General features: G+C 38.7%; 3 protein-coding genes and 1 long non-coding RNA gene across 4 annotated transcripts; 1 reads left to right on the forward strand and 3 right to left on the reverse strand.

Annotated features, from left to right (window-relative positions):
- Positions 1 to 2501: 2501 nt before the first annotated feature.
- On the reverse strand, positions 2502 to 6909 carry LOC149041970 (uncharacterized). The gene is made up of 3 exons (XM_089213265.1): positions 6663 to 6909; positions 6487 to 6572; positions 2502 to 6140 (listed from the first exon to the last, which is right to left on the reverse strand). Exons 1-3 carry the CDS (start codon positions 6813 to 6815, stop codon positions 5717 to 5719), a joined length of 663 nt encoding a protein of 220 aa, XP_089069391.1. The 5' UTR covers positions 6816 to 6909; the 3' UTR covers positions 2502 to 5716.
- LOC149041971 (uncharacterized) lies at positions 3066 to 5732 on the forward strand. The gene has a single exon (XM_089213262.1). It carries the CDS (start codon positions 3066 to 3068, stop codon positions 5502 to 5504), a length of 2439 nt encoding a protein of 812 aa, XP_089069388.1. The 3' UTR covers positions 5505 to 5732.
- A 3335-nt stretch (positions 6910 to 10244) lies between the features above and the next one.
- Positions 10245 to 12490, reverse strand: LOC149041972 (uncharacterized). The gene is made up of 2 exons (XR_016188694.1): positions 12100 to 12490; positions 10245 to 11625 (listed from the first exon to the last, which is right to left on the reverse strand). It is a non-coding gene; the product is annotated as an uncharacterized LOC149041972 (long non-coding RNA).
- A 97-nt stretch (positions 12491 to 12587) lies between these two features.
- On the reverse strand, positions 12588 to 25695 carry LOC113671930 (uncharacterized). Its single transcript, XM_089213261.1, has 4 exons — positions 24861 to 25695; positions 18129 to 18199; positions 14152 to 17807; positions 12588 to 13431 (listed from the first exon to the last, which is right to left on the reverse strand). Exons 3-4 carry the CDS (start codon positions 17595 to 17597, stop codon positions 13398 to 13400), a joined length of 3480 nt encoding a protein of 1159 aa, XP_089069387.1. The 5' UTR covers positions 17598 to 17807; positions 18129 to 18199; positions 24861 to 25695; the 3' UTR covers positions 12588 to 13397.
- Between the last annotated feature and the right edge of the window lie 206 nt (positions 25696 to 25901).

Consider the following 25901-nt stretch of genomic DNA (forward strand, 5'->3'; position numbering starts at 1 on the left):
GATGAACTAACAGCGGTCAACTCAGTGGGCCGTATCAATTTCCTAGATCTTGATACACTTCTATTTCCGTCACCGTTCAAAATTCGATCCGTTAAAATGAAAACGCGGATTACCTATCTTCATTGCAAAAACGGTATCCGCACTTAAAACTTTCCTATAAGTAATACTCCTCCTTAATTTCCAGGACTGGGATGAAACTTGAGAGATCGAGCTCATTCGTAGAGGCCCTTAGACAAATGAATTCGAAACTGAAAAAAGTACTTGTGATCTAATTATACCCTTAAATAACTTGACTAATTCAGTGACTTCGAGTTGGTAGGAAGTCTCTGGCGGAATCCGTCTCTTGTTCATATCATCAACATAAAATTGAGTTCTGACATCACTGTTAGTAATTCCGCCAGAGTAACAAGACCTAACAAGACAGCGACAAAAATCCCAGGAATGTTAAACCTGTGAGATAAATGATTTATAACCCTTATTTAATTGTGCTTTGACGTAGTGCTGCGGTTTGTTAGGATAATAATAATCTTCGATAAAAATAAAGTTCGAAAAAAAAGAGAAAGATCATTAATCATCTTTAAGTGAAAAGGAGCGACCGTTTTATCAACCCTTCCTTTGATTGTCCGTCTAGATACATCACGCTCCAAATTATTTGTTTATATAATTTACAAATTTCGGCCAATTATCATCGGGAGACTAATAAAATACCCCGTCGTCAAATCTATTACCCCCGCAAGATAGGATTATCGTGGTTTTCCGAGATGAACAAATCATATTTCAGCGGCACCTTTGTTGATACGCTTCCAAAATGTAAACATCGGTGATGATTTTGTTGTTAAAAACAATTCATCCCATTGTTATACAGATGATAGCGATTGATACATAATTAGGTTTTCGTGCGCCACGCTCCCAGAGTTTCGAGCGGTGCCCAAACATCATATTCTTTTTTCGCAGATTCTTTTCAATCCACGCAATGTACTTCGCCGAAAAGGAGTGATTGCTCGTACTCTCTAGTGAAATATACGGTCGACTTTAACGTTTGACAAGTACCCCAAAATAAAAATGCTCGGTGACAAAAGAAATAAATGAAATGAAGGAAGAAGGTGCTCCCCCCCTGACCCGGTAACTCTGACTAAAGAGAGGATGGCTAATCTTGGTAAAATATGAAATTCACTGACTAGGGAGAATCGCAAACCTGATCTTGAGAGATAAGGGACGTATTCAGATATTTATTGTGCTGGTAAAATCATTTCAGTTTCTAAGTTTTCTGCGCTATCCACTATCCTATTGTAAGTCACATAAACACTGAAAAAAAAACAGGCTAAAGGGTTCCATGAGAAGAGAACGTTTTAGAAGCGGGCAATTAGTATGATACGCTTATCGTTACTTAATGCTGTCACGTGGGATAGATAACAACAGAAGCACAGTTTATATGCTTCTAAATCAAGGAGAAAGTTTTTCTGAGCAGTGCGCCCTATCTGCGCATTGCTGCGCCTGTGCCCCGCTCCTAACCGCTGCTCAAGGGAATGAGGGCACCGGGAAAGAGATTGGTTTTCTACTCATCTGGCTTTTTGTGCGCCTTCCACACACGCTTGATTGAGATTTGTTGAAAAATATGACAATGAAAATAACTAGAGGAAGAAAAAAGGAATGACTTATTTCATATTAAGACCTGCTATACAATGCCCTAAAAATTTAGAAATTTAGATTTAAAGTTATATCTTGAGGGCCCGTAAAATTCTCGGGAATTTTGAGAAACTGACCTGAAGTCAGGGGTTTTCTCTTTTGGTTGGTGTAGGGGGAGGAGGACGGGGAGGAAAGAAGGGGGGGTGGTTGCAAGAACGCGAAAGACCGCTGCTTACACTGTTCGCGCTTCCTGGTAACACTTGGTCGCAGGTTCGAGAAATACTCTTGCGCGCGGTAACCGGGGAAGAAACGGAGGCTAATCGCTTCTTCATGGACTCTTTGCATACAACAGCCGCATCGCTATGTAACTGTAAAGCCAACCCTGCGTGCTACACTCGACTGGTAAACGCTCGAGTGACTGGGATCGAAGCAGTAGAAGATAAGTAACACAATCAACTACGCATGATTGGAGGCTAACCGTTCCGGGAAATTTCCCTTTTGGTGGACTTTACTCTTGGTTCACCTCACTTAATTTCCTCTCGTTTTCGCAAGACCGTAATTCATTATTTATGACATTGAAGTCCCAGAGGACTTGTCTCGACTTCGTTGCAAGAACGGTCTGCTCCTAAATAGCAAAAAGGTTTCGACTGAATGGTAATCATGATCGGAAATCAAGTGCTACACAAATCATGGCCAGAAATCGAGGACAACATGGCCCCTAAGCATGCGCACTCCTAGCAATTTGTGGACTTTAAATATGGCAGCTTCATAAAAGCTTTGTATGAGAGAAGTAAGAAATCCATTTGTAATTAAATCGTACATGTGAAAAGTCAAGTTCCACACATCTAAAACATGATAAAACACCCTAAACATACCTCACGCAAAGTCGCTCGCAGTAACGACGTGCCAAAATTCGGCAGCAGTGGACCATCTTTTGGGCTTTTCGTGGCGACTTAGCGGTCTTAAATTGGTAATTGATTACATACTTTCATTCCCAACAAGTTTGCCGTACGTGTCCATGAACCAACTCCACACATCTTAACTTCCTCTACGAAGGTTGCTCCTCAATTCCACAGCTATTTGAAAGCTCGTAAGTTCTCCAACATTCGGCGAAATAGATCTGAATAATGCGGAAATTCAAGTTTCGAATGAGAGCATCTCGCTGAGAAAATTTGGCTGCAAAGCGGTGCAAACATGTGTCTTAATCATGACAAGAAAACCTCCGAAATCGGTGTCAACAAACCGCCATTTTGTGAAGCTTTAATAGGCAATTACCGCTGTTTAAGAGCCACTGAAGGCTCCAGAAACGTGATAAAATGCAAATTTTTTGCTGTTTATGGCCTTCGCACAATTCCTGTAGTGTGAAATTAAGTCTCAGAACATTGATTTGGCTTGGAACTAATTCGTTTATTAGTAGACGTAAAATTTAAAATTATAGAATGTCTGACAGACCTCCACTGGAATCCTTTTTAAAATGGAAATTGAGCATCGAAAGCCCCTCTTTAAATTATGCTGCAAAGGCAGTCACAAAAAATGTCATTGTGGCAGTGGATATTCCCTATCCATTGATAAAGGCTTGGCATGAATTCCTAGGGTTGCAGAAGAAGGTTAGAAAGACAGCTGCTGTGGCAAGTCAGCCTAATCAGTCAGCATCAACTAGCAGTGATCTAAGTCCTGCAGCAGTCCAGGAATACACCTATGTTGACCTTTTTGAGTATTGTATTCCTCATCATACCTTTGCCATAACTGCTGATGAGCAAATACGAAAAGAAGTAAACAATACCCTTGCAAAAATTGCTGGAATGGTCCAGAATTTATATGCAAAGGCCAAAGGAGGTAGCAAGAGAGAGGAACTTAACTCAAAAGTGAGAAGATTCCACATTTTTGAAGGACAAACACTTTCTGTAACTTGCTTGAGGGAAGAAACTGAGGCTATTAGAGATGAACTGGAGGAGTGGAAGCAGAATTACCAGCATCTTGAAGCAGAGAGTAAACAGCTATTTGCAGAAATGTATTTAGCCATTCAAGAGAAGGAACAAAGTTTGTCTAACCTTCAGTCAAAGAATGAAGAACTCCAACATTACTTCGAGAAAATTGAAAATTCAGACAAAACTTATGTGGGGAAAGATATATCAGAGGTGAAGAAGAAGTCTCGCACTTTAAAGGAATTTATGTGTAGAGCCAAAACTGCTTTGTGGTTTGCAAAGTCATTTGGACTGGAACTAGAGTCAATGACTATGAATGAGCAAAAGACTGGCATCAGTCACACAGTAATGGCTGAAGACCAGATGTCAAATTACAATGGGAACTCAAATGCATTTGACTCACTGTCTGAAGAGGAGAAGTCCAAAGTAGAAAAGGTGCTATTTTTATTAGATAAATTTTGTGTTGGAGACAACTTTTATCATGAGCTTACAATGGTAGTTGATGGCTTGCCAAAGTCATACCTTGTAAAGCAAAGGAGAAGTCAGCTGAATGACATCTGTCATATCACCTCCACCCCCGGTGAGACGGAAGGGGCACAGACATCATTCACTGACCTTCTGAGAGACAGGGTTCAAGACTATGTGGCAAGCCATCCACATGTGGATCATGTACAAATCAAAATTTCAGGGGATGGGGCGAGAATGACCAGAAATTCTAGTTTCATACTTATGAGTTTTGCCCTACTCCATTCAGATGATGAAGTTATGGCAGCAAAAGGTAACCACACCATAGCTGTTGTGAAGGGTAAAGAACACTACAATACCTTAAGGCAGTCATTTGAAGATGTCTTCAAGGACATCAATTCTCTTATAAGTAAGAAGAAAATAGAAGTGGGTGGCAAATCAATTAATTTGGAATTTTTCCTAGGGGGCGATTACAAATTCATTTTACTTGTGATGGGTTTGAAGGGTGCTACCTCACACTATGCATGTGTATGGTGCAAAATACACAAAGACATGAGGTGGGACACAAGCTTCAATTTAGACCATTATCAATCTCCAGATCTAAGGAGAACTCTTACAGAGATGTTTGAACTAGTAAAGAAAAAGAAACAAAATGACAAATATTGCTGTGAACATGAGCCTCTACTTCATATAGAGCTCGATCATGTAGTGTTGGATGAACTGCACCTTCTATTAAGGATTTCAGATGTTCTCATAGAAAATTTGGTTCGGGATGCCTTAGACTGGGACAGAAGCAAAAACTGGGACAAGAGGAAATGTCAACAAAAAAATGAACACCTAAAAAATTTGCAGGCAGCAATTCGATCATGTGGGGTCTCCTTTGACATATGGGAAAAAACAAATGCTGATGGGAAAGGGTCTGGGCAATACGATTTTACTAGCCTCTTGGGGTCAGACAAGAAAAAATTGCTTAATGAACTTCCAACCAAACTCAATGGGATTATTCAGCCAGATACAGTTGAAGTAGTAAAAACTGTATGGGAAAAGTTTAGGGAAATATATAGCACTGTAACCTGCAGGAATCCCTCCACAGAAATGATAAATGACTACTTCTGGAAAGCAAAGGAATGGGTGAATCTGTTTACATCACTAGGAGAAAAAAGGCATGGCTATAAAAGAGCTAATGTAACCCCATACATGCATGCTATGGTCTACCACATTCCCATATTTCTGCAAAACTATAGAACTATCAAACTGTTTACAGGGCAAGGAGTTGAAAAAAACAATGATATGGCCAGGGCTATAGTTCACAAAAAATCTAACAAATGGGATGCTCCTGCTGACATTCTTAAGCTTGAGTCCAGACAATGGAATCTACGCGACAGTGAGCGTGCAAAGAGAACCTACAGTAAAAGGAAAAGTTCCTATTGGGAACATGATCTCAGGGAAAACAGGAAGAGCAAAAGACTACGAGAGAAGAAAAATTAATAATGCCACCTGTGAATTGTAGTAGCATATCTTGTATATAGGTCAGAGATTTATTAATGGTAGGATTGACATGATAGTAAAACATTGTCATTTATTCTTAAGGTACAGGTATTTACAATTATATTGAGACAGAAAGAGTATAAAAACTGATTTGTATCAGAATTATATATACTGATATTGTACACAAAACCATTTACACATTTATAAATAAACTAATTTGCAGAAACATGCAATGGCTTTTTCTTACAATTAATGCTTAGTTTTTCAATAAAATACCTAGGCGATGATATTATTGCTTTTTCCTTGCTCACAGTATGGTTTTTAGGGCTTCTTGACATAAATAGCTGCACTTTTATAGGAAATTCAACTAGTGTTCCATCCCCCAAGCTATCTAAAAGTCTGTCCCAATCAATTGGAAGGGAGCAGTTGGAAAAATCCTGTTTTTCCAACAGTACATTTCCAAAGTCTTGGCTTTTTTTCCCCTTTCCCCTGAAAAGATACTGGAAAACATCATGCCTGAATGGAATGATTGTTGGAGATAAACTCTTTGAGGCAAGGTTTTCCAAAATTGCAGCATGCAAGGCATCCACACTTGAACTAATTAACTCCTGGGTAGGCTTTGGGTTTAAATATGCTCTAAAAAGGGAAAAAATCAATAAAGACAATTTATTTTTGGTCAGATAGAGATAGATACCTGTACAGTTGAAAAATGTACTTGAATTTTATATACAAAAATGCCAAAGATTAACCATCAAACAGGGAAATTGAATCACTAAATATTGCCTATGACAATAAGACAACAATCGGTTTATTTAAAAAATTAGAATTTTCAAAATATTTGCTTTCACGGGTTTTAAGATTGTAACATCGGAACTTGTGACTAAATTATTTGATCAAATCGTAGAATCTCAGAAATGCTACTGTCAAGTTCCATATTAATGCCCAATGAGAGAACTTATCTTAATCAAAACACCGTTCTCACTTCAGTGCCAACGAATTAAGGTTTTCTTCTGGTTCCCAAGTGTTGGAGAGGGAGCCGTAGCCCTTCCACTTCACAAGATATTCAACCTAAGGCGTAATTGAGATATATTTTAGCCTGATTATTGACTGACTCCATTTGAGTACATCAGATCGGACAAACAAAACGAAGCAACTTACCTTGCCTTTGCGGTTTCTCTTTGAAATCACACGTTCCACCTCATAATATGGTCCCTTGGCTGATGATTTCAGCCTCTTTTGATCATTAAAAAAATCGGCAGTGCTCAAATTATTCAATTCGCGGTAAAAGGAACACGTCTTCTTAGCCGCCATTTTTAGATCGAGGCAACCTTAGCAGCTATTCAACATTCGCATAAAATGAGCCTACGGTCGGAACCGCTGGCTGTCCTTGATTTCTGGCCATGTTAATTATCCTTCTTCTTGTTTTGGAAACGACATACAGCTGCCCGAATCATCAACATGACTTCCGCGAAGAGGGATTCGGTGTCGCGACGATTTCTGTGCACAGTTCCGTCAAATGGATCACAGTAAACAAAAGCAGACTTATTGGAATAACTGTTTCTTCAAGCAAAGACCATGGGTCAGTGGAGATATCTAAACGGCTGTTAATCAAAAGTGCCGTAACAGTTTGTTCGAAATGTAGAATGGCGACAGGAATGGTTTTTATGACACTCGATCAACTCAAACAAGTTACTGCACTGAGTCCTGTATTACAACCGCTCCTTACACAGGCCATCGCTTCTCAATACCAACAGCTGACCTGAATCAGGCTAAGCGTAGAACTGTAACGAAATATTCCAGACCATTGATCAGTAGTGTACATTAATTCTCATTTGAGGACATTGCATTGCGGCTTTTTTTTAAAAAACTGGAAAGCTGTGATAGGAGACAAAAACGTTATAGCTAGGTTGATTATTCTAACTGTGTGCCTCACTTGGCTTGTACAGAGACAATGGGGGACAATTTGCAGGCTACTGTGAAGCTATAAACTTAGGAGTTACACAATCTTCATTAATAGTACATCGACCGATACACGAGCGATGTTCTTAGAGTTTTTCCAGGAAAAAAGAAAGAATTGTGGACGCAAAGGCTCTTATATTAAGTATGATAAAAAAGTCCATGACATCTGAACGATCCGAGGTCACCCATTATTATACAAGAAAGTTAACGAGCTAGAATTTATTAAAATTCTAGTTAATTGCAAGTACGAGTTGTCAGAAAAAAAAAAGAATTGGAATTAATGTATTTTTAACCAACAGAGGTTACTATTTATTTCTAAACGACATTCAGTGAACAATTTGCAGCTCTTCGGAGATAACGAAATAATAAACAACATTTCATTCTAGATTTACTGACGAATGTCCCGCTAGTTAAAAGTTCAGTCTTGCGTTCTAAAGCTCATCCTTATGTTTTGTGTGGAAGAAATGTTGTCCACATTTTCGGCAATAACTGTCCTGTATCACTACCACATTGTCTTCAAAGTGAATCTCAACTGGCTGCTCTGTTTTCACAATATTATGATGTCCGTCAGGGCAAGGGTTGATTTTCTTAACTTGGTAGGAATCTTCAGTGAAAGTCACCCGAGAATGGACTACCTCTTTTTGGAATTCTCTGTATGTCTTGCGAACCTTCTTGAGTCCTACGGCTCTTAACACAGACTTAACTGGTTTTTCCACCACCTCCTTGAAGACTTTTTTACTGGTTTGAAGACGACTTTTCTTACAGCTTTTTCTACCTTCTTTAGAGCTCTGCGAACGAAACCGGAACTCTCGTCTGGTGCACAAACGATCAAAATAAAACAGACCATCGCGAATAGTACCCAGGTAGATTTCCTCATCTTGCAGTAAATGTGACTCAGTAGATCAGGAAAGAGTTTTTTATTCGAAGAAAATGTTAATCATTCAACTTTTATTCTCTTACTTCATGGAAAATTCCCATCGGGTGGAAATGACTCAGCTTCCGGTATTTTGTAGCAAAGGTCACGCAACAGATATTACGTAAACTCCACGAATTGCTTTCCCTCGCTGATTATTTCTAGTTTCAAATCATTCTCTTTCTGTAAAATTATTTACAAGGACGAATCTCACTGGTATCATGCAAATTTTTTTCAACTAAGTTTTATTCGAAAGAAAAGATAAGCAACAGCTGGTTTGTTATTTCTGGGAAAAATCCCTTACCGATCGAGCCTATTACTAAGCTCCTCGTTTATTAAAGGTCACGCAGCAAGTATTACGTAGATTCCATGAATTGCTTTGATTCTGTATTCACGCTGTTAAAGCACTTTCCTGACAATTTCCCCTTTCCGGTTGAAAACCGTCCGTATTCTGTGTCTATAAATCAAGGAAGGGTTTCCGTGGCATCTCCGGGACTCATTCTTGCCTTGACCTGCAAAGGGTTTGAACGCAAAGAAAAGGGTTTTTACTCTATGCATAGCATACATGAAGGCGGTGTTCTCTTGTTTTTCCTCATTCTAGGAAACTTCCCTGAGGAGCCGTTTCCGGTTATCAAAGTCACGCAACAGATCTTATGTAAATTACTTTCTCTTTTCAGATCTCACTGCCACAACAAGTTCACAGCAATGGCTTCTGTTTCGCTTTCTGAGTTTTGCTGGTTCAAAATTGTTCTTCTTCTATGCATATTTAGCCAAGGAAGGTTTCCAATGGCGTCTTGTGAGCTTGTGCCTGCAATGTTTGATCCTGAAACGAAGCAAGTTATCTACAATCCAGTACAAACTCGTACACAGAAAAAAGATTTGGTCGTGACAATAGCGCAAGACGTGAAGACGGAAAAAAGCAGTCGAACAAGCAAATCAGAAAGCTTTGGATTAAATCTAGGGTTTCAAAACAGCGGCATCCCTTCCTTTGGAGTGAATTATCAAAAGGTTAAAATTAACGAGCAGCGACAGGAAAGCCATCATCAGGTGAACATTGCCATTAACATACCAAGTGATTGTGACGAAGGCTGCAAGAAACACGCTGATAAAGTATTTCAGTTGGCAAATAACGCTCTTTACAGTGATGCAAAGCAAAAACGTCTCAACTGACGAAACTTGCAACTTTTGGTCAAGGTGGAGACTAAAGGCCTATTTACACGGCACGACTTTGTCGCATGCGACAAGCTTACGACAGGCCTACGACATGACTTAAGAGTCGTAAGCGAGTTGCAGGTTTGATTTACACGAAACAATTCGTGTCGTAAGCCTGTCGTAAGCTTGTCGCATGCGACAAAGTCGTACCGTGTAAATAGGCCTTAAGGCAATACAGTCGCGTCGGTAGATAAAGATGCATGACATTTTCAAAGAGTTTTGTTCACCGAAATTTCGCTTTTACAATAATGAAAACCCCTGCGGTATAACAGAGACAAACTTTTGAAATATCACGTAAACGATTCAAACAACACGGTTCGGATGAATGGTAGTCAGGTCAGACTTTTGTCACACAATTTTACAGATTCAAGGATGTAATGATACAGTACTAATTCCGGTTGGTCTTGTGTTGCTGATCACGTGAAGTCGGATTGCATGTGCATTCGCATAAACATGTTGAAAACGGCTTTGGTATCAAGTGTCGTTTACAATGTCAAAAGTCATTCTCACTTGTAACATACGTTTCATTTGAACAATAAAATAATGCAGCCCTGTTTTTTCTTCTTAGCATTTGAGTTGGTAAAGACCCGACGAAATACACGGCTTCGTTAAAATTATCTCGACTACAGAGCGAAATTAATGACAAAAACTAAAACTTTATGTGCGGGTAACATGTGCTTTTATTTATGATATAAGAAATTAAAAGGCATGTAAACCCAAAAAACGTTCATTTTCTTTTCACATAGATGTTTAGTAAATATATCAAGTACACCAAAGGTACCATTTGTTTATTCTCAAAAGTCCATTTTCACTTTGTAAAAGCTCTTCCAAATTCGAAACATTCGCCATCTTGAATGGCGCCATCTTTCCTGTGACGTCACGGGTGGACCCTTCAAAGTCTCGTTTTATAATCGCGTGAGGCACGAAGGAGTCTTTTCTACAGCCGTTGTTTGCTGGTCTCGTCATGATTTTTTTACTTACAGTTTACTTCAATATGATCAATTTTTTCGTAATGGTGAAGCGTTGTGCCGTCCAGTTTTGTACTGATTCTAACAAAACTGGGCATACAATGCAAATATTTCCAAATGACGCAAATTTGAAGCGACAATTTGTGGAATTTGTTCAAGTGAAAATAGCCGATTTCGTCGAGCCGTTCGAACGTTCTGTTGTTTGTAGCAGTCATTTTTCTTCCTGGTACTGTACCGACGATTCAGGCCTCACCAGAAGCAAATTATTCGGAAGACGAAAAAACAACCCATACAGTCGGCAGACGACGAGGATTCGGAAGTGGCTGACCAAACTGAGAAAGAAATTGAGCTCTTCAAAAGTTAGAGGTCAACAGAGAAAGTACAAAATCGATTTACATGAGAACGTTTCGTTAATTAAACAACAATAGCTTTATTGGTTCTCTAAAAACATCTTTTTTCTCATCTAATGAAAGATTATGGGGAAGCCAGTTGTTTGGGAGCCAGCGCTGAGCCCGTAAAAGACACTGACATGTCTGAACCTTTGCCTGAATTCGAAACACGTATCAAAGAAAGAGAATTCGTTGATATCAGTGTGTAATAACGTGATCTGGAATTTTGTCGGTTCTATACAAAGAATTCTATACAGGATCCCATAATCAACCCTTATATTCTATAAGAAAATCCATGCCAGCCCCACTTAGTGCTTCCTTTGAGAAACCCTGCAGAGAAACAGCAGAAGAATTTGTGTCGCGGTTTTCACAGCAGTGAAAATACATTCAAAGGTCAGTAGGACAATATTCATCATTTTGAGTACAACTTAAAAGATCCTGATTTCAGCTTGCAAAACTATCTTTTCAATATTTCAAATCGAAGCAAACACAAACAGGGTTGGATAATTATGAAGGCCACACAAGGAAATGTACATGATACAACTTGTTTATCGATGGAAATGCTTCTGAGATGAAGGATATTGTTTACCGCACAAGATAGCACAGCGACCCTAACTTGTTTGCCGAAATATCCCCAACACCAACGAACAAGCTATCTGTAGGCAATTTAGCGAAATTTCCTGCCAGGAAAGAAGCGAAAAACAACCAGCTCTAGTACTGTATTATCAAATCAATGGCAGAAACAACTCAAGTAAATCGATCTCAAAATGTAACAAAACAGATGAAACAGAAAATATTTAGCTCAGTCGTTTCCGGTGTGATTATCTGTGCTTTGCTGCTGCCTGTAAGCGTACTTGGCCGTCTCCAGCACCCAGAAATCGAGGCAAATTGACTGAAAACCTGGATGCTCAGTGATACAACTTATCTGGGTTTCAGGCCATTTTGTCACAATTGCCCGATTTCCGCACAACAAACACTTTCATGAGTTGTCGGCATTGGTTGACAAGTTCCACACTCGCACCTTTGATAATTTTATATAAAACACTCTCAGAAGCTCAAGTTTAAAAAAATTCTGTTGCATTCCTTTAGATTGTACCCTCGCTTTATTGCATTTTCATGTTAAATACAAATAGATCACAAAGTAAATTAAATACCAGTCTGAGTTTCCGAGACGGTCGCATCGCTGTCGACATGTTCTGTACTGTCTTCGTGCGAATCGCTTCGGTGAACCCTACGCGGCTCATATTGTTAAGGACGTGGCCCAGACTCTCCTGAAGATTCTGGATTATCCCCAGCGCTGTCATGTACTAAGCTTAAGGCATTCGAGTCGCTATCTTCTGAAAAAACATCTTCCGAACTACCGCTACTTACACGAACTCCCACACCAGTTCTACTGGGAAATATGTGTTGCGCAATATTTTGGTTCCACCGCTTACGTCACGACTTCTCGCTATTGTTTTTACCGGAAATGGAATTTCCGTTGAAAATGCCGATTTTCTCCTAAAATAAGTCGAATTGGACAAAACTAATTTCAAATTCGTTTTCTACGCCACTCTTTTTACACAGTATAAGAAAAACATGTATTTTTGGGTTTACATGCCCTTTAAAATGTAACCGATGACAATTAAAACGAATGGTCCAGTGACCCATTCAACAAAATCTGTATTTGATAACAGAATATTATGATTGAATTTCTGGCCCCTTGTTCGATATGTAGCTGGGCTCAGCTTCCTTATTGTAACTAGTCCTACAATGAGGTAAAAAATTAACTAGCTTTTATTCAAGGTACCGGAAACTCCAATCTGACTCATTACAATAAAAACAGAATGGTCGAGTGACCTGTTGAACAAAATTAGTATTTGATAATTGAATTGTCCAGTTGTATCGCTGGCCCCATGATTCATATTTAGATGGGGTTAACTTCTAAAGTATTCTAAAATTCTACAATGACTAGCTAAACTAATGAACCATGCGTTTTTTGGACGAATCGATTCCAAAGTTCGTTCCAGCCTTAAAAAGTCTAATATTTCAAGGCATCTCGCTTACAGAATGAAAAAACGTATACTGGAAAACCTCTGGAAAAAATATTTCATCCTAAATTTCTAGATATCGGTTATTTTTCTTTGTGAGAAGGCTGAAGAACTATTCTGGTTCATAAATCACAATGATAACCTTTTCTTAGATTATTCAAAAGTTACTGACTCGTCCCAGTTGTAAAAACTTATTGCTCAGGCTGAGTAGACAATAGTGGGCCTCACGAAAATTAGTCCTAACATCTAAGCGACAAACATGCCTGACTGCTAAAGAGAAATCCTTAATACTATTAACTGCTTTGCTAAAAAAAAAAGAAAAAAATCGGTTTTATGCAACGAAACGTTCTGTTTCATACGGTAGAGGCAAAGATGATGGTCTTCAAAGAAGTCAGCTTCACTCAGGGTACAGGATTTGCTGATCAGTTTTGAACCTTGCAGATTAGGTCTTCTTTCCTGTAAGATGAGATGTACAATATGAGAAAGGAGTCATAAAATCTTGAATTGATTGGTCGGTAAAGTAATTGTTGGGTTAATTCATATATTCATATATTCAAACTCATATAATTTCTTCCAAGAATTTCTGTTGTTATGACAGGTTTAGTCCCTGTGAACTTGAGATACTGTGAGGCCTTTAGCAAGGAGCTTTGACGCGGAATTTGAGAGAATTGAATTTACTCGCATCAGCTAGCTTTGAAATTAAGACCCTCTACGTCTGTCAGTAACTTATCGCCTGCCGTCATTTAAGATACTCTTCCATTTGTCTCGTTCGTCTTTCCAACAATAGCAAAAATACATCAGGGAACTACATGAGATACAACACGAATCCTTCCTTTACTATAACCAGCTTATATACTTTCTTACTCCATAACATGAAATAAATGAGGGGGGGGGGGCGTGTGAGTCTTTTAAGTTACTTTTCTAAATCGTTCGAATTTGAGAAAATACGCTACAATGTCTCCCTTTACACTCTAAGATAATATCAATTAACAGGCTCAACCAAAACCCGAGAGTGTCCCTGACTTGCTACAAAGTTGTTGATTTTAAACTTAAATCCTGGTTCCTTCTGACATGTCATGAAAAGTAGATTTAGGCCTCAGTAGATTCCCATCCCGAGTGTCATTTTTATAGCGGTTTTTTTAAATACAAACCTTTCCCCTTTTCCTTAACACCTACCTCAATGTCACATTATCTCCAATCAGCATGAACGTAGCCCATTTCTTCACTTGAGAATACTTGGGGTTACCTCTCATCCACTTTCTGACCTCGTGAAGAGATTCACTGGCACTCTCACCACGGAACAAGTGTTCGTAGAAACATTTCATGAACTGCTCCGTTGATTCGTCGCCCAAGGCCCCCCGCGCCACTAACACCGACCGAGCACCGGATCCTAAGAACGCTCGAGCGATTCCAATTACTCCTTCGACTTTAATTTCTCCGCACCCACTGTGACAACAGCTTAGAACTACCAGTTTAGCTCGAAGTTGAACTTTTGATACATCAGCCATCGTCAAAAGGTATTCCTCTTCTTGTGGAGTACTGTTAGTGGTACTTACGGGGGAAAGTGCTATTTCTCCTCTCTCGGAATCTCCATGAGCAGAAAAATGTATCAACGCAACTGACCTCATCTGTTCAAGAACCGCCTCTTTTGTTGCATCTTTCCCTAACAATGGGATGACGCCCAACATTTCTCCAATCATCTCAGCTTCTTTTCTTGCACCTAGTAATGGAGCAAGGGTTTTTTGTTTTCCCCTGCAAATTACTTTGCTCACCTCAGGTGCACCCACTATCAGTGCCCCAGTGCTACTGTGATAGTTTGAAGGACTATCCTGAATGAACTTAAGGACCGTCAAGGAAGGAACGATGCGGATCCTGAATTCTTCAGACAAATATCTTCCTCCCTCGTCAAGTAAGGCTTCAAATGGCACATGATACATGCAGCTGTCAGGGACAATGATAATTTCAGGCCCTTTCAAAAAATTGGCCACGGGAGCGATAATTATTTTGTGGAACAGACGCAGACATTTTTTCTGGATAGCTAAGTGGAGTGAGCCGGCATTTTCAAAACTGTCAGAATCCTTTCCCTTTATGCGTCGGAAAATAATCCCTCCGCTTGTTTTGAGAACCCAAATCCGTACATCTTCATCATCAACCGAAAGGTAAACAAAAGTACAATTTGCTTCTCTTTTAATAACATCACGGATACTAAACAATGATTGTGGATCACCTGAAAACTGGGGCTGTTTAGCAGAATATTGAGCTGTCATCAAGTCTGCTAGAGCTCTTGCTCGTCTGAGTTCTTCGACGTAAAGGGAATATTCATGATTCCCGGAAATAGAAAGCAATTTACTGAGTATCTTATAGGGAAAGGCACCATGCTCCTCCAACAAAGATATTTTGAAGTAATCGTTATCTTTTACGGAGTGTCGCAATTTTTCGAATTTTTCAATACTTTGCGAAAGATACGAAGCCGCTTCTTGGAAATTCGACTGAGCCAACTCCAAAACCGTAAGACCGCAAAGAGTTTTAAACTCACCCATACTATGTCCAATATATTTGTAAATTGAGAGAGCATCGCTAAAATGCTTTTTAGCTTTGTCAGGTTCACCCAGTGAATGAAACACTGTTCCTAAGTTTCCGTAGGCAGATGCTTCTCCCTCTCTGTCACGAATTTCCTTTCTGATTGCGAGAGCTCTCTTGGTGTATTCTTTAGCCTCTTCGTATGCACCCAGTGACTGAAACCATGTTCCTAAGTTTCCGTAGTCAGCTGCTTCTCCCTTTCTGTCTCCAATTTCCTTTCTGATTTTGAGTGCTTTGTCGATGTATTCTTTAGCCTCTCCGTATTCACCTAGTGACTGAAACAATGTTCCTAAGTTTCCGTAACCAGTTGCTTCTCCCTTTTTGTCGCCAATTTCTATTCTGATTTTGAGTGCTTTCTCGGTGTATTCTTTAGCCTTTTGGTATTCACCCAGTGACTGAAACAATGTTCCTAAGTTTCCGTAGTCAGCTGCTTCTCCATCTTTGTCGCCAATTTCCTTTCTGATTTTGAGTGCTTTCTCGGTGTATTCTTTAGCCTTTTGGTATTCACCCAGTGACTGAAACAATGTTCCTAAGTTTCCGTAGTCAGCTGCTTCTCCCTTTCTGTCTCCAATTTCCTTTCTGATTTTGAGTGCTTCCTCGGTGTATTCTTTAGCCTTTTGGTATTCACAAAGTGACTGAAACAATATTCCTAAGTTTCCGTAGTCAGTTGCTTCTCCCTTTTTGTCGCCAATTTCCTTTCTGATTGCGAGAGCTCTCTTGGTGTATTTTTTAGCCTCTTCGTATGCACCCAGTGACTGAAACCATGTTCCTAAGTTTCCGTAGTCAGCTGCTTCTCCCTTTCTGTCTCCAATTTCCTTTCTGATTTTGAGTGCTTTGTCGATGTATTCTTTAGCCTCTCCGTATTCACCTAGTGACTGAAACAATGTTCCTAAGTTTCCGTAATCAGTTGCTTCTCCCTTTTTGTCGCCAATTTCTATTCTGATTTTGAGTGCTTTCTCGGTGTATTCTTTAGCCTTTTGGTATTCACCCAGTGACTGAAACAATGTTCCTAAGTTTCCGTAGTCAGATGCTTCTCCCTTTTTGTCGCCAATTTCCTTTCTGATTTTGAGTGCTTTCTCGGTGTATTCTTTAGCCTTTTGGTATTCACCCAGTGACTGAAACAATGTTCCTAAGTTTCCGTAGTCAGCTGCTTCTCCCTTTCTGTCTCCAGTTTCCTTTCTGATTTTGAGTGCTTCCTCGGTGTATTCTTTAGCCTTTTGGTATTTACAAAGTGACTGAAACAATATTCCTAAGTTTCCGTAGTCAGTTGCTTCTCCCTTTTTGTCGCCAATTTTCTTTCTGATTGCAAGTGCTCTCTCGGTGAATTCTTTAGCCTTTTGGCACTGACTCAAAAAATGATACAATAATCCTAAGTTTCCGTAAGCATCTGCTTCTCCCTTTCTGTAGCCAATTTCCTCGCTGATTTTAAGTGCTCTCTTGTAATATTTCTCAGCTTCGTCGTATTCCCCAAGTGACTGAACGACTACACCTAGGTTTCCGTAAATGGCAGCTTCCGTAATTCTGTAACCATTGGGCACCGTGATTGCCAGCGCTTTCTGGAAATAATTCTTAGCTTCGTGATATTCACTACGCGAATAAGATACTTGTCCCATCGAACAGTAACATTCTGCCTCCATTTGTTTGTCAGCCGTACATTCTGTCACATCAATTGCGTTCTGATAATATCGTTTTGCCTTTTCAAACTCATTTTGGTTCTGATATATCATTCCCAGTGTGAAAGTTACTTTTCCTTCGTTGATTATGTCACCAGAGGTATGGTACATATCAAGAAGTTTCTTGGCATATCTTTCTGCAGATGTGTGACTGGAAGACATGCAAGCCGCCTTGAACATTAAATTATTGATTATTATGGTAAATCGGAAACAGGTGTTCTTTTTCAGCTCGTTAGATTTTAGAAAGATCAAACATTTTTCGCCTAACATCATGGCTTGTAAGCCACGACCAGTGTTCAGGAGGAAGTTGGCAACCTCTAATCCAATAAGCACCGGGATGATTGCTGGAAGTTCTTCTACGTTGTCCATTTTCGACCTTTTGCCGATTGTTCGAATGAAATGAATGAGACAGAGTAAGGATTTAATTTAACTTTGTTAGATCCGTTTGCAGCCGCTTGATTCAATACTCATTACTTTTCACAGGAAAGTGCCAACTGTTAAATGTATAGCCATCATCCTGAGTTGTCCATTACGAACTTCTCCCGATTATTCGAGTGAAATGAATGACACAGCTTTAATCTGAGGATTTAATTCAACTGTGTTAGATCCGTTTGCAGCCACTCGATTTAATAGTTTCTTACTAAAGAAATGCGGTTGATTCTAAAGGCAGGTAGCTCACCAAAATTTCCTTCTGTCCTAATTAGTTATTCGCCTAATGTATTTGGTTTCGCTTGACTGACTCAGTCTTATATATCATAATTATTCATGTTTTAGAAAGTTTTTGTAATTTGCGAGAAATTAGGGATCAAAATCAGCCGATGAATTCTAGTATTTGGTTTAAAATCAAAAGAAGCTGTTGACATCATAAACTAACAGTTTCACAACAACAAAGTTACTCACAAGAACTGTCTCAAATTTCTTGACCTCGTGATTGAAATCCAGATAAAGGCAATGCTGAGGCACGACTTTCCCTTCGAAAAAAATGCAGGTTGTTTCATTAACAAGTTACAACACAAAACACCTATCATGAATTCGAAAAGAGAGAAATTCTTCAGCGTAATCAAGGTCTTAATCACATAAACATGAAACTCGAGGCCCAACTCCGACGTAAATCTACGTTTAGCGTCTATCAGCCCCCCGCTGGTCGGGATACGAACCCGCGGATTGAAAGCTAGACTGGATGACAAGGCGGAAATCGACCTTCTTTTATTTTTTCCTGTGGATTTTTATCCAAAGAGCACTTCAAGGAACAACTGGAGCAACGTACAGACCGCATGTCTATGCTTCTCGAGCAACATTTTATCTGCAAACGCGAGCAAGATACTTCCGGCTTGAAGTTTGCTCGATAGCAGCTCAGTTGGAGACATCGAATTTATTCAGAGAAATAAAGTTCAGGCGGGAGATTATTTCAGTGCAGTTTAGAAGCATTTACGTAGATATTACCAAGATATATCAGATTCTCTGAAATTTTTCTTTTGATTCGCTTGATGCCACTGTTTTCCTTCCACCGTAATTATTTAAGCGACCACAACGTGGATATTGGAGATTCATCAAGAAAATGGCTTACAGTAGCTAGAAAAAGCGGATTCTGGCGCATTTGAAAACCAATTTTATTTCAAGGCAACACATAAAAATTTAACCTCGATTTCAAGCCAACCTTGAAATCAACCTTGATTTTAAAAAAAAGTTTTTGAACATTTTCAAATCAACCTTGATTTCAAAGCAACTTGAATTTTCACAAGTGAATAATATTCACAATTTCTCACTCGTGAGTTCTGACGAGGGTGTGAATATTATCCTCTTGCACGATTCTCTTGTCGTGCCAGAGGGATGTTAATTGTTTGTGTGAAGATTTTCAAATATCAATGTTGTATCGTCTCGCAAAGAAGTCGTAGTGTGCCTTGATTTGTTCATCTGTCAAAACAGTGTCTTTGTAAATGAGAAGAGTATGACACCTGATTCATCAGGATTGCTTGGGCTGTTTCGAGGCCCGCCCCTTCGGGCCTTGGGTCTATTGAGAAACTCATTTTTAATTAGTTTTTTTCATTAGTTTTTATTTCAAATCAACAAATTTCTTCAGGTGGTAATTCAGTTTCAGGAGGAACAATCTTAAGAGCTAGTGTCAGCATGCATCAGACAATCAGCGGCAAGTCACCCAAAATTTACTTTTTTGCCTACTCCGAGACCTTAAGTCGCCTAAAGTCGCCTTAAGTCGTCTAAAGTTGCCTAAAGTCACCTTAAGTCGCCTTAAGTTCCCTTAGGTTGCTATCGGTTGCACAATGTTACAAGGGTTCCAGCCTTCCAAATTGACCCTATCCACCCCACTCCAGTCATAAGGATCAGAAGAGAAGGCATGGTGGCTGAATGGTTGTGCACTGGATTCGACATTAAGCAGTCCAGTTTTGGTCTTCAGCATTGGAGCAATGCATCTTGTTCTTGGGCAAGATACTGAACGCTTCAAAGTGTCTCACCTATTCAGGATGTAAATATGGGTACTGGTTGGGGGGAGGTAACCCTGCATATGAATCATTGTGAGGATAGCAATGGCTTCCACATACATGGAAACCCCTTGTGAAAATAGTCATACACCTGTCTAGCCCCTGTGCTGGCATGGGTAATTTCAACATGCAGACAATGCACTAAAGTGCACACAAGAACAACATACAGGCAAGCCTGCAAACATGGCCACCAGTCATATTTGATCACTCAACTTAGTTTTGTCCACTTAAGTGCACACAAGAACAACATGCAGGCGAGCCTGCTGAAAAGTGTACAGAGAAATAACTAATTTATCTGTCCCAAAAAAAATCATCAAAAAGCTTCAAAATAATTCACTTTGAAAGTTTAACTGGGTGATCTGAAATCGTCTGATCTAGAAAACCTTTGTTTCCTTTGAACTGACTGAATGAAGCTACAATGTATCAGCCTCCACAAAAAACAGGACATTCTTAGTAACCAAAAGAATGTCATTCTGAATCAGCACTCAATATTGAGGAGATTAATGTTCATGAAACTTCAGTCATCTTTAAATGCCCTTCACAACTTGGAAGAATTAATTCTAAATTTGAACCTAACAGTTACTGGTTACCTAACTCTGAATAATTAATGTTTACGGCAATACATTGTAAATTTGTGACTTAACCTATATTATAGTATAGGAATATAGACATAAACAAGAAGTATTAAACCTTTGAAAAAGCATAACACTGCATCCCAACATGTACATTTGACTGACTGATCATGTCTTCATACTTGGGCATTGTTAAATAACACATTAATAAATATTTATGTCAGTCAGATGGTATAGTGGCACAGCAGTTGTCAAAATCTTCAAGACCTACTATGTTGTAATTAAATACCTTCAAATTAATTGTGTTACCAAGTTTGCCAACTGCTCTATAATTATGTCTGCATCCACACTCCGCAGTGGTCAAATGTGCTAGTTCTGTAACATCTGCTATTCATGTCTTAATTTTTCTCTAATCCTCCTCATCAAGCTTAATGATAAGACAGTAACTGAAAAGATGAGCTTTGTTTGCTGCATGTAAGTTAAGATACCAGGTAAATGTCAAATTCACTTAATGAATTCCAAGTCATAATAAAATGATGGTAACAATTATAGTCAATTATTTATGTTTCTGTATCTCACTCTGTTTTTCTCGACACTTCTTCCCACAAGTTTAACATAAGTTGGCTGCAAATGAGATAATTTTAAAAATAATGAAAACATAGAAATAAACTTACAAGCTATTACATGTCGTTGTTGATCGTTAAAGTTGTGATAACAGAACGGATGTCATTTACCCACGCGATGCAGCAGATTGCGGCTAATGGAAAAAGTTAGGTGGTTCTCGCATTTCAATGCTGTTTATCAATTTATTAACTGTTTGAGCTACAATTGACCTGGGGCAATATATCGCTTAAATCATTTGTTAAATTGCAGCGCTGACTATAACGCGTTAGTTCCATTCGCATTGAGCGAATCCTCGATGGCCTGGAATTTTATTTCATTACCAAAAAGCCTGACAAAGTTCAGAGATTTGAAGGAACTGTGAGCAACCGCTTCAATAAAAACACCACGCACGCACGTGCTTTTTCCTCGTGGAGTAGATTATCATTCCGGCCTGCATTCTTTCCATTCTATACAGCCACAGAAAAAGTCCGCCTTGTGTCTATTGATTGGTTACCTGCTTGTATTGCGGAAGAAAATCCTACCAGTGACACAATTCGAGGTAAAGTAAAGGAAATTTTTCGGTAATAGCAGATAGTATGGGTGTACTTGGCAAGAGAGGTACGAGTTGAAGGAAGAGAAACCCTCCAAGTACCCCGCTCGGCACTTCAAAGCATGGAAACTAGTTAGCGGCGCAAAGACTACTGGGAGAATCAAAATGGCGGACACTAGAGAATTTGTTACCAGTTTGTAGAATTTCCTTGTGACTCGTTAGTTTCTGGACAGTTGCAAGGTAACAATGAATGCCATTAAACCTGTTATTCTACCACCAGACCAAAAAAACAACTTAACTAATTTATTTAGGCGAAACACTGCGGGGTAGAAACAAGTGAATGCTTGGAAGGTCCTGCTGATCTGATTAAGAGTAGAGAAAGATCTTCGAAAAAGATTAGATTCCCTATAGCTGGAACGTCGAAGTTTTCTGCAGTCAGAAAAGTAGTTGGAGAGACTGGAAAGGAAGTAATTTTACGACGGACCGTAGCATTTGGTTCTCAGTATGGTATTGAGGTGTTTTGTCTAACTGAGGGAGGAGAACAACAAATTGGTTGGGTCACGAGGTCTTGCGACTTGCCAAAACTTTCTTGCTAAAATTGACAGTGCAAGTGCCAAAAATATGGGAGACAAGTTTACCAAGATATCAATTTCTATAATTTGTGGAGCTTTATGAAATAGTTAATACACGTAAATAATCATGTTATTTTTAGTTGATTATGTGGAAAGTTTATGGATAGTTTCATGAAAGTCGTGTCTCTTTTCTTTAGTTAATAATTTATGTCACTATGTGTATATTCATGATCAGTTTGCTTGATGTTGGGCATATAACCCTTGATGTTTTCCTGACTATTTATCAACTAGCTTTGACTTTATAATTTTACAATAACTATTGTGGTAATTCTGTCTAAACATTTTTAGCTAAATTGGTTTCCTGGCTATTTATTCACTAGCTTTGACTGTATAATTTAACAATAACTATTGTGGTAATTCTGTCTAAGTATTTTTAGCTAAATTGATTTGAAATATGGATATTTTAGACTATGATGACTTATGAGCATACCAAAGTAACCGAAATGACTGTTGACTTATTGCAAGGGATTCTGTAGACATTTTTAAAGTTTATGGAAAGACTTTTGCTAACTTTGGTTTTATCACTTCAGTCAAATAAAATCGCTTTAAGTTGCTTTAAGTTGCCTTAAGTCGCCTTTAGTTGCCTTAAATCGCCTTAAATCACCTAAAGTCACAATATTTTTTGTGCCAATTTTGCTAAAGTCGCCTTAAGTCACCTTAAATCGCCCAAAGTCGCCTAAAGTTACAGCAACTTAGGGCCCAAGAGTAGGCCTTTCTTTCACTCCTTCTTTCTCATTTTGTAGCCCATTATGTTCTAATAATTGTGGTGTAGCTTTTTATGAAAATATATTTTAGTTCTCAAGAAATGATTTTTTTCCTCCGACCACTCAAATATGCAAATTTTCACCGTGAATATTACCCGAGCTGTGTGACCTCATGTAACGAATTTACTTGACCTCCGGTATTTCTGTCAAAATAATCCTTTGTTTTATCATCTAAACTTAATCCCCTGTCATTATTGAATAATTCATGGTATAATTTGAAGAGATCAACAGAAATATCTATCTCCAATAGACAAAACAAGGCAATTGTTGGAACAGTTTCATCAGGCAAAAATATAGGTGAAAATATTAAGTGAAGCAAGAGATTTAAGGTCACAATGAATCATTCAAAAGCAGCAATGGTAATTCTTTATCCCTACAAACAGAAAGTTAAACTCGATAGAGACCTTTCTTCACTTCTCGGGACTGATCACCGTTTGCAAGAGAAAAATCTCATCAGCTGATTTACTTCATTCGACGCTTACCTTGTCCACTGTGATCTTTTGGACAAGGATGAAAACCTCAAACGTTCTTGCTTACTTTAACATTGTCGAAAGCCAGTTTTAAAAGGTAAATTATTCCTTACCTGATCTTGTGTTAGGAAACATAACATCAAGGAATGATATCACTGATGAGAATAGTGATATAATCCTTTCCAATACATGGTATGCCAATGAGACTTGAATTAGAGATGATTTAATGATTTAAAAATGTCTGATCAAAATACTCTAACAAGCGCTTCAAAACTTTAACCAACAATACCGGAGGATAAGACTACAATTCAGGAAGATAAAAGAAAAAAAATTGAAGATTGTGAAAAATAACTTGAGAATGACGTGATATTTCTAAGTACAAGAATGCTAAAAATAAGTACTGAAAAGTGAATTGCATGTGTCATCAAGCGGTCTGGCAGCTGCTTTGACTGAAGCTGGGATAATTGCAGGACCGCCTTTCGCAGGTCTTACTGTTTTGGTTTCATATCATTAGCATTTACAGTCAAGAGAAAAAAGCTTAATTCGAAAATCACGAAGCATGAGGAAAAAATTTCAATCGCTGAGGCAAAGCACCTTCCATTTGGCAGGTTGTTTTCGAAAGCAGTGAAAGATGGATCAATATCTGATGTTGAATTCGACTTGATTTTGCGCGAGATCGGACAATATTATCTGTTAAAAAACCAGCCAATAAAATTTCCGCACAGCCCCATCCTACATTATGCATTCAGTTCTTGGGCAGAGAAAACATTGACAAAAATAATACGTTGCCATTGGGAAAACAGATTTGTTTTACAATAGTATGGGGCTGTGCAGAAATTTTACCGACCAGCTTGGAAGAAAGCAATTGAAGTTGACGTTGAGGCTATAAAGAACCAGATCAGAGACGATTACCGAAAAAAAAACTCGGATCACTCGAAAACATAACGTAATGAGATTTATTTGAGATTTTTCATGAATGCATCGAACGGAGCTTATTTGCATATCTCACGACATATGCAAATTGTATAGGCTAAAGATTTCATAGCCCGCAAACGGTTATTAAATACTTCTGTGGCGTCAATAGAGTAACACGTTTTGCGTTTTAGCAAACGTGATATGTTTTTTACACTTATGAGAAATGATCATGTCGTTTCACACATACTTTTATGTGATTTCTACGCCAAAGTGAAACGTATAAGAGAAATTCATGAAGTCGTTTTTGAGACAGTTCAAGCGAATCGTTCAATAGAATAATATTCACATCCTCTTCAGAACTCACGAGTGAGACATTGTAAAAATGATTCACTTGTGAAAAATACAAGTTGTCTTGAAATACAGGTTGTTTTCAAAATGTGCCAGAGATGTCTTTTGAAATCAAGGTCGATTTCAAGGTTGACTTGAAATCAAGGCTGTTTTCAAAATGTGCCAGAATCCCCCTTTTATCTACTGGGGATCAAAACCAGCTCATAAATTCTGGTATTTGGTTTAAAATCAAAAGAAGCTGTTAACATGATAAACTTAAGTTTGACCACAATAAACTTACCTACAAAAACTGTCTTCAATTTCTTGGTCTTGTGATTGTAATCCAAATAAAAGCGATGAATTGATCCGAATACGGAGGCACAACTTTTCCTTCGAAAAAATGCAGGTTGTTTCATTCACAAGTTACGACACAAAACACTCATCATGAAGACAGTGAATTCTTAAGCGTAATCAAGGTCTTGAACAAATATATAAACATGAAAGTCGAGGCACAACTTTAACTTGAGTCTAAATCCAGCCTCTATCAGCCACGCGATGGTCGGGAAACGAACTCGCGTATTGAAAGCTAGACTGGATGACAAGGCGGAAATCTACCTTCTTTTATCTTTTTCTATGGATTTTTATGTATAGAGCACTTCAAGGTATAACTGGAGCAACGTACAGACCACAAATCTGCTTCTCAACCACAATTTCACCTGCCAACGCGAGCAAGATACTGCCGGCTTGAAGTTTGCACGATAGAAGCCCTCATGAAGACATCAGACGTATACAGAGAAATAAAAATCAGGTGGGTGATTATTTTAGTGCGAGATTTTCAGGCAGTTTAGAAGCAATTACGTAGATATCACCAAGATATATCAGATCCTCTGAAATTTTTTCATTTAATTCGCTTGATGCAATTGTTTTCCTTCCACCGTAATAATTTAGGCGACCACAACGTGGATATTCGGTTGGATATTTATCAAGGAAATAGCTCACTGTATTAACAGATCACGCTTAAGTCATTTTAAATGAATTAAAACTAACGCACGAGTTTTAAAATTACTACAATATCGAACAAAGTGAACAGACAGCACTTACCGCGTTCTTCGCCTTCGAAAGTGAAAGTGAAGAAGCTTGACGAGGAAAATACGTCACGTGACTATGGTGTTTTTTTTTATTTTTTATTTTTTTGGTTTTTTTGTTTGACCACCGCTTATTGTTCATCGTCGCGTGATAATTAGAACATTTATCGAGTGGAATGAGAATTAATCACAAAATTTTTTCTGTGTTCCGAAGTCTTCAAAGCTAGCGTTTGCCTCATTTTGAGAGAAGCTTACCA

The sequence above is a fragment of the Pocillopora damicornis genome, chromosome 7 (genome assembly GCF_964200805.1).
Source record: "Pocillopora damicornis chromosome 7, jaPocDami1.2, whole genome shotgun sequence".
NCBI lineage: Eukaryota > Metazoa > Cnidaria > Anthozoa > Scleractinia > Pocilloporidae > Pocillopora > Pocillopora damicornis.

What these genes read in the sequence shown, in the direction of transcription:
- LOC149041971 (XM_089213262.1), top strand. Translation starts at nt 3,066, where the DNA reads ATGTCTGACAGACCTCCACTGGAATCCTTTTTAAAATGGAAATTGAGC.
- LOC149041970 (XM_089213265.1), bottom strand. Translation starts at nt 6,815, where the DNA reads ATGGCGGCTAAGAAGACGTGTTCCTTTTACCGCGAATTGAATAATTTG. An exon ending in AGAGAAACCGCAAAGGCAAG is followed by an intron (nt 6,573 to 6,662) that starts GTAAGTTGCTTC and finishes ATTACGCCTTAG; the next exon opens with GTTGAATATCTTGTGAAGTG. An exon ending in CTTAATTCGTTGGCACTGAA is followed by an intron (nt 6,141 to 6,486) that starts GTGAGAACGGTG and finishes TTCCCTTTTTAG; the next exon opens with AGCATATTTAAACCCAAAGC.
- LOC113671930 (XM_089213261.1), bottom strand. Translation starts at nt 17,597, where the DNA reads ATGGACAACGTAGAAGAACTTCCAGCAATCATCCCGGTGCTTATTGGA. An exon ending in GGAGATAATGTGACATTGAG is followed by an intron (nt 13,432 to 14,151) that starts GTAGGTGTTAAG and finishes CTCATCTTACAG; the next exon opens with GAAAGAAGACCTAATCTGCA.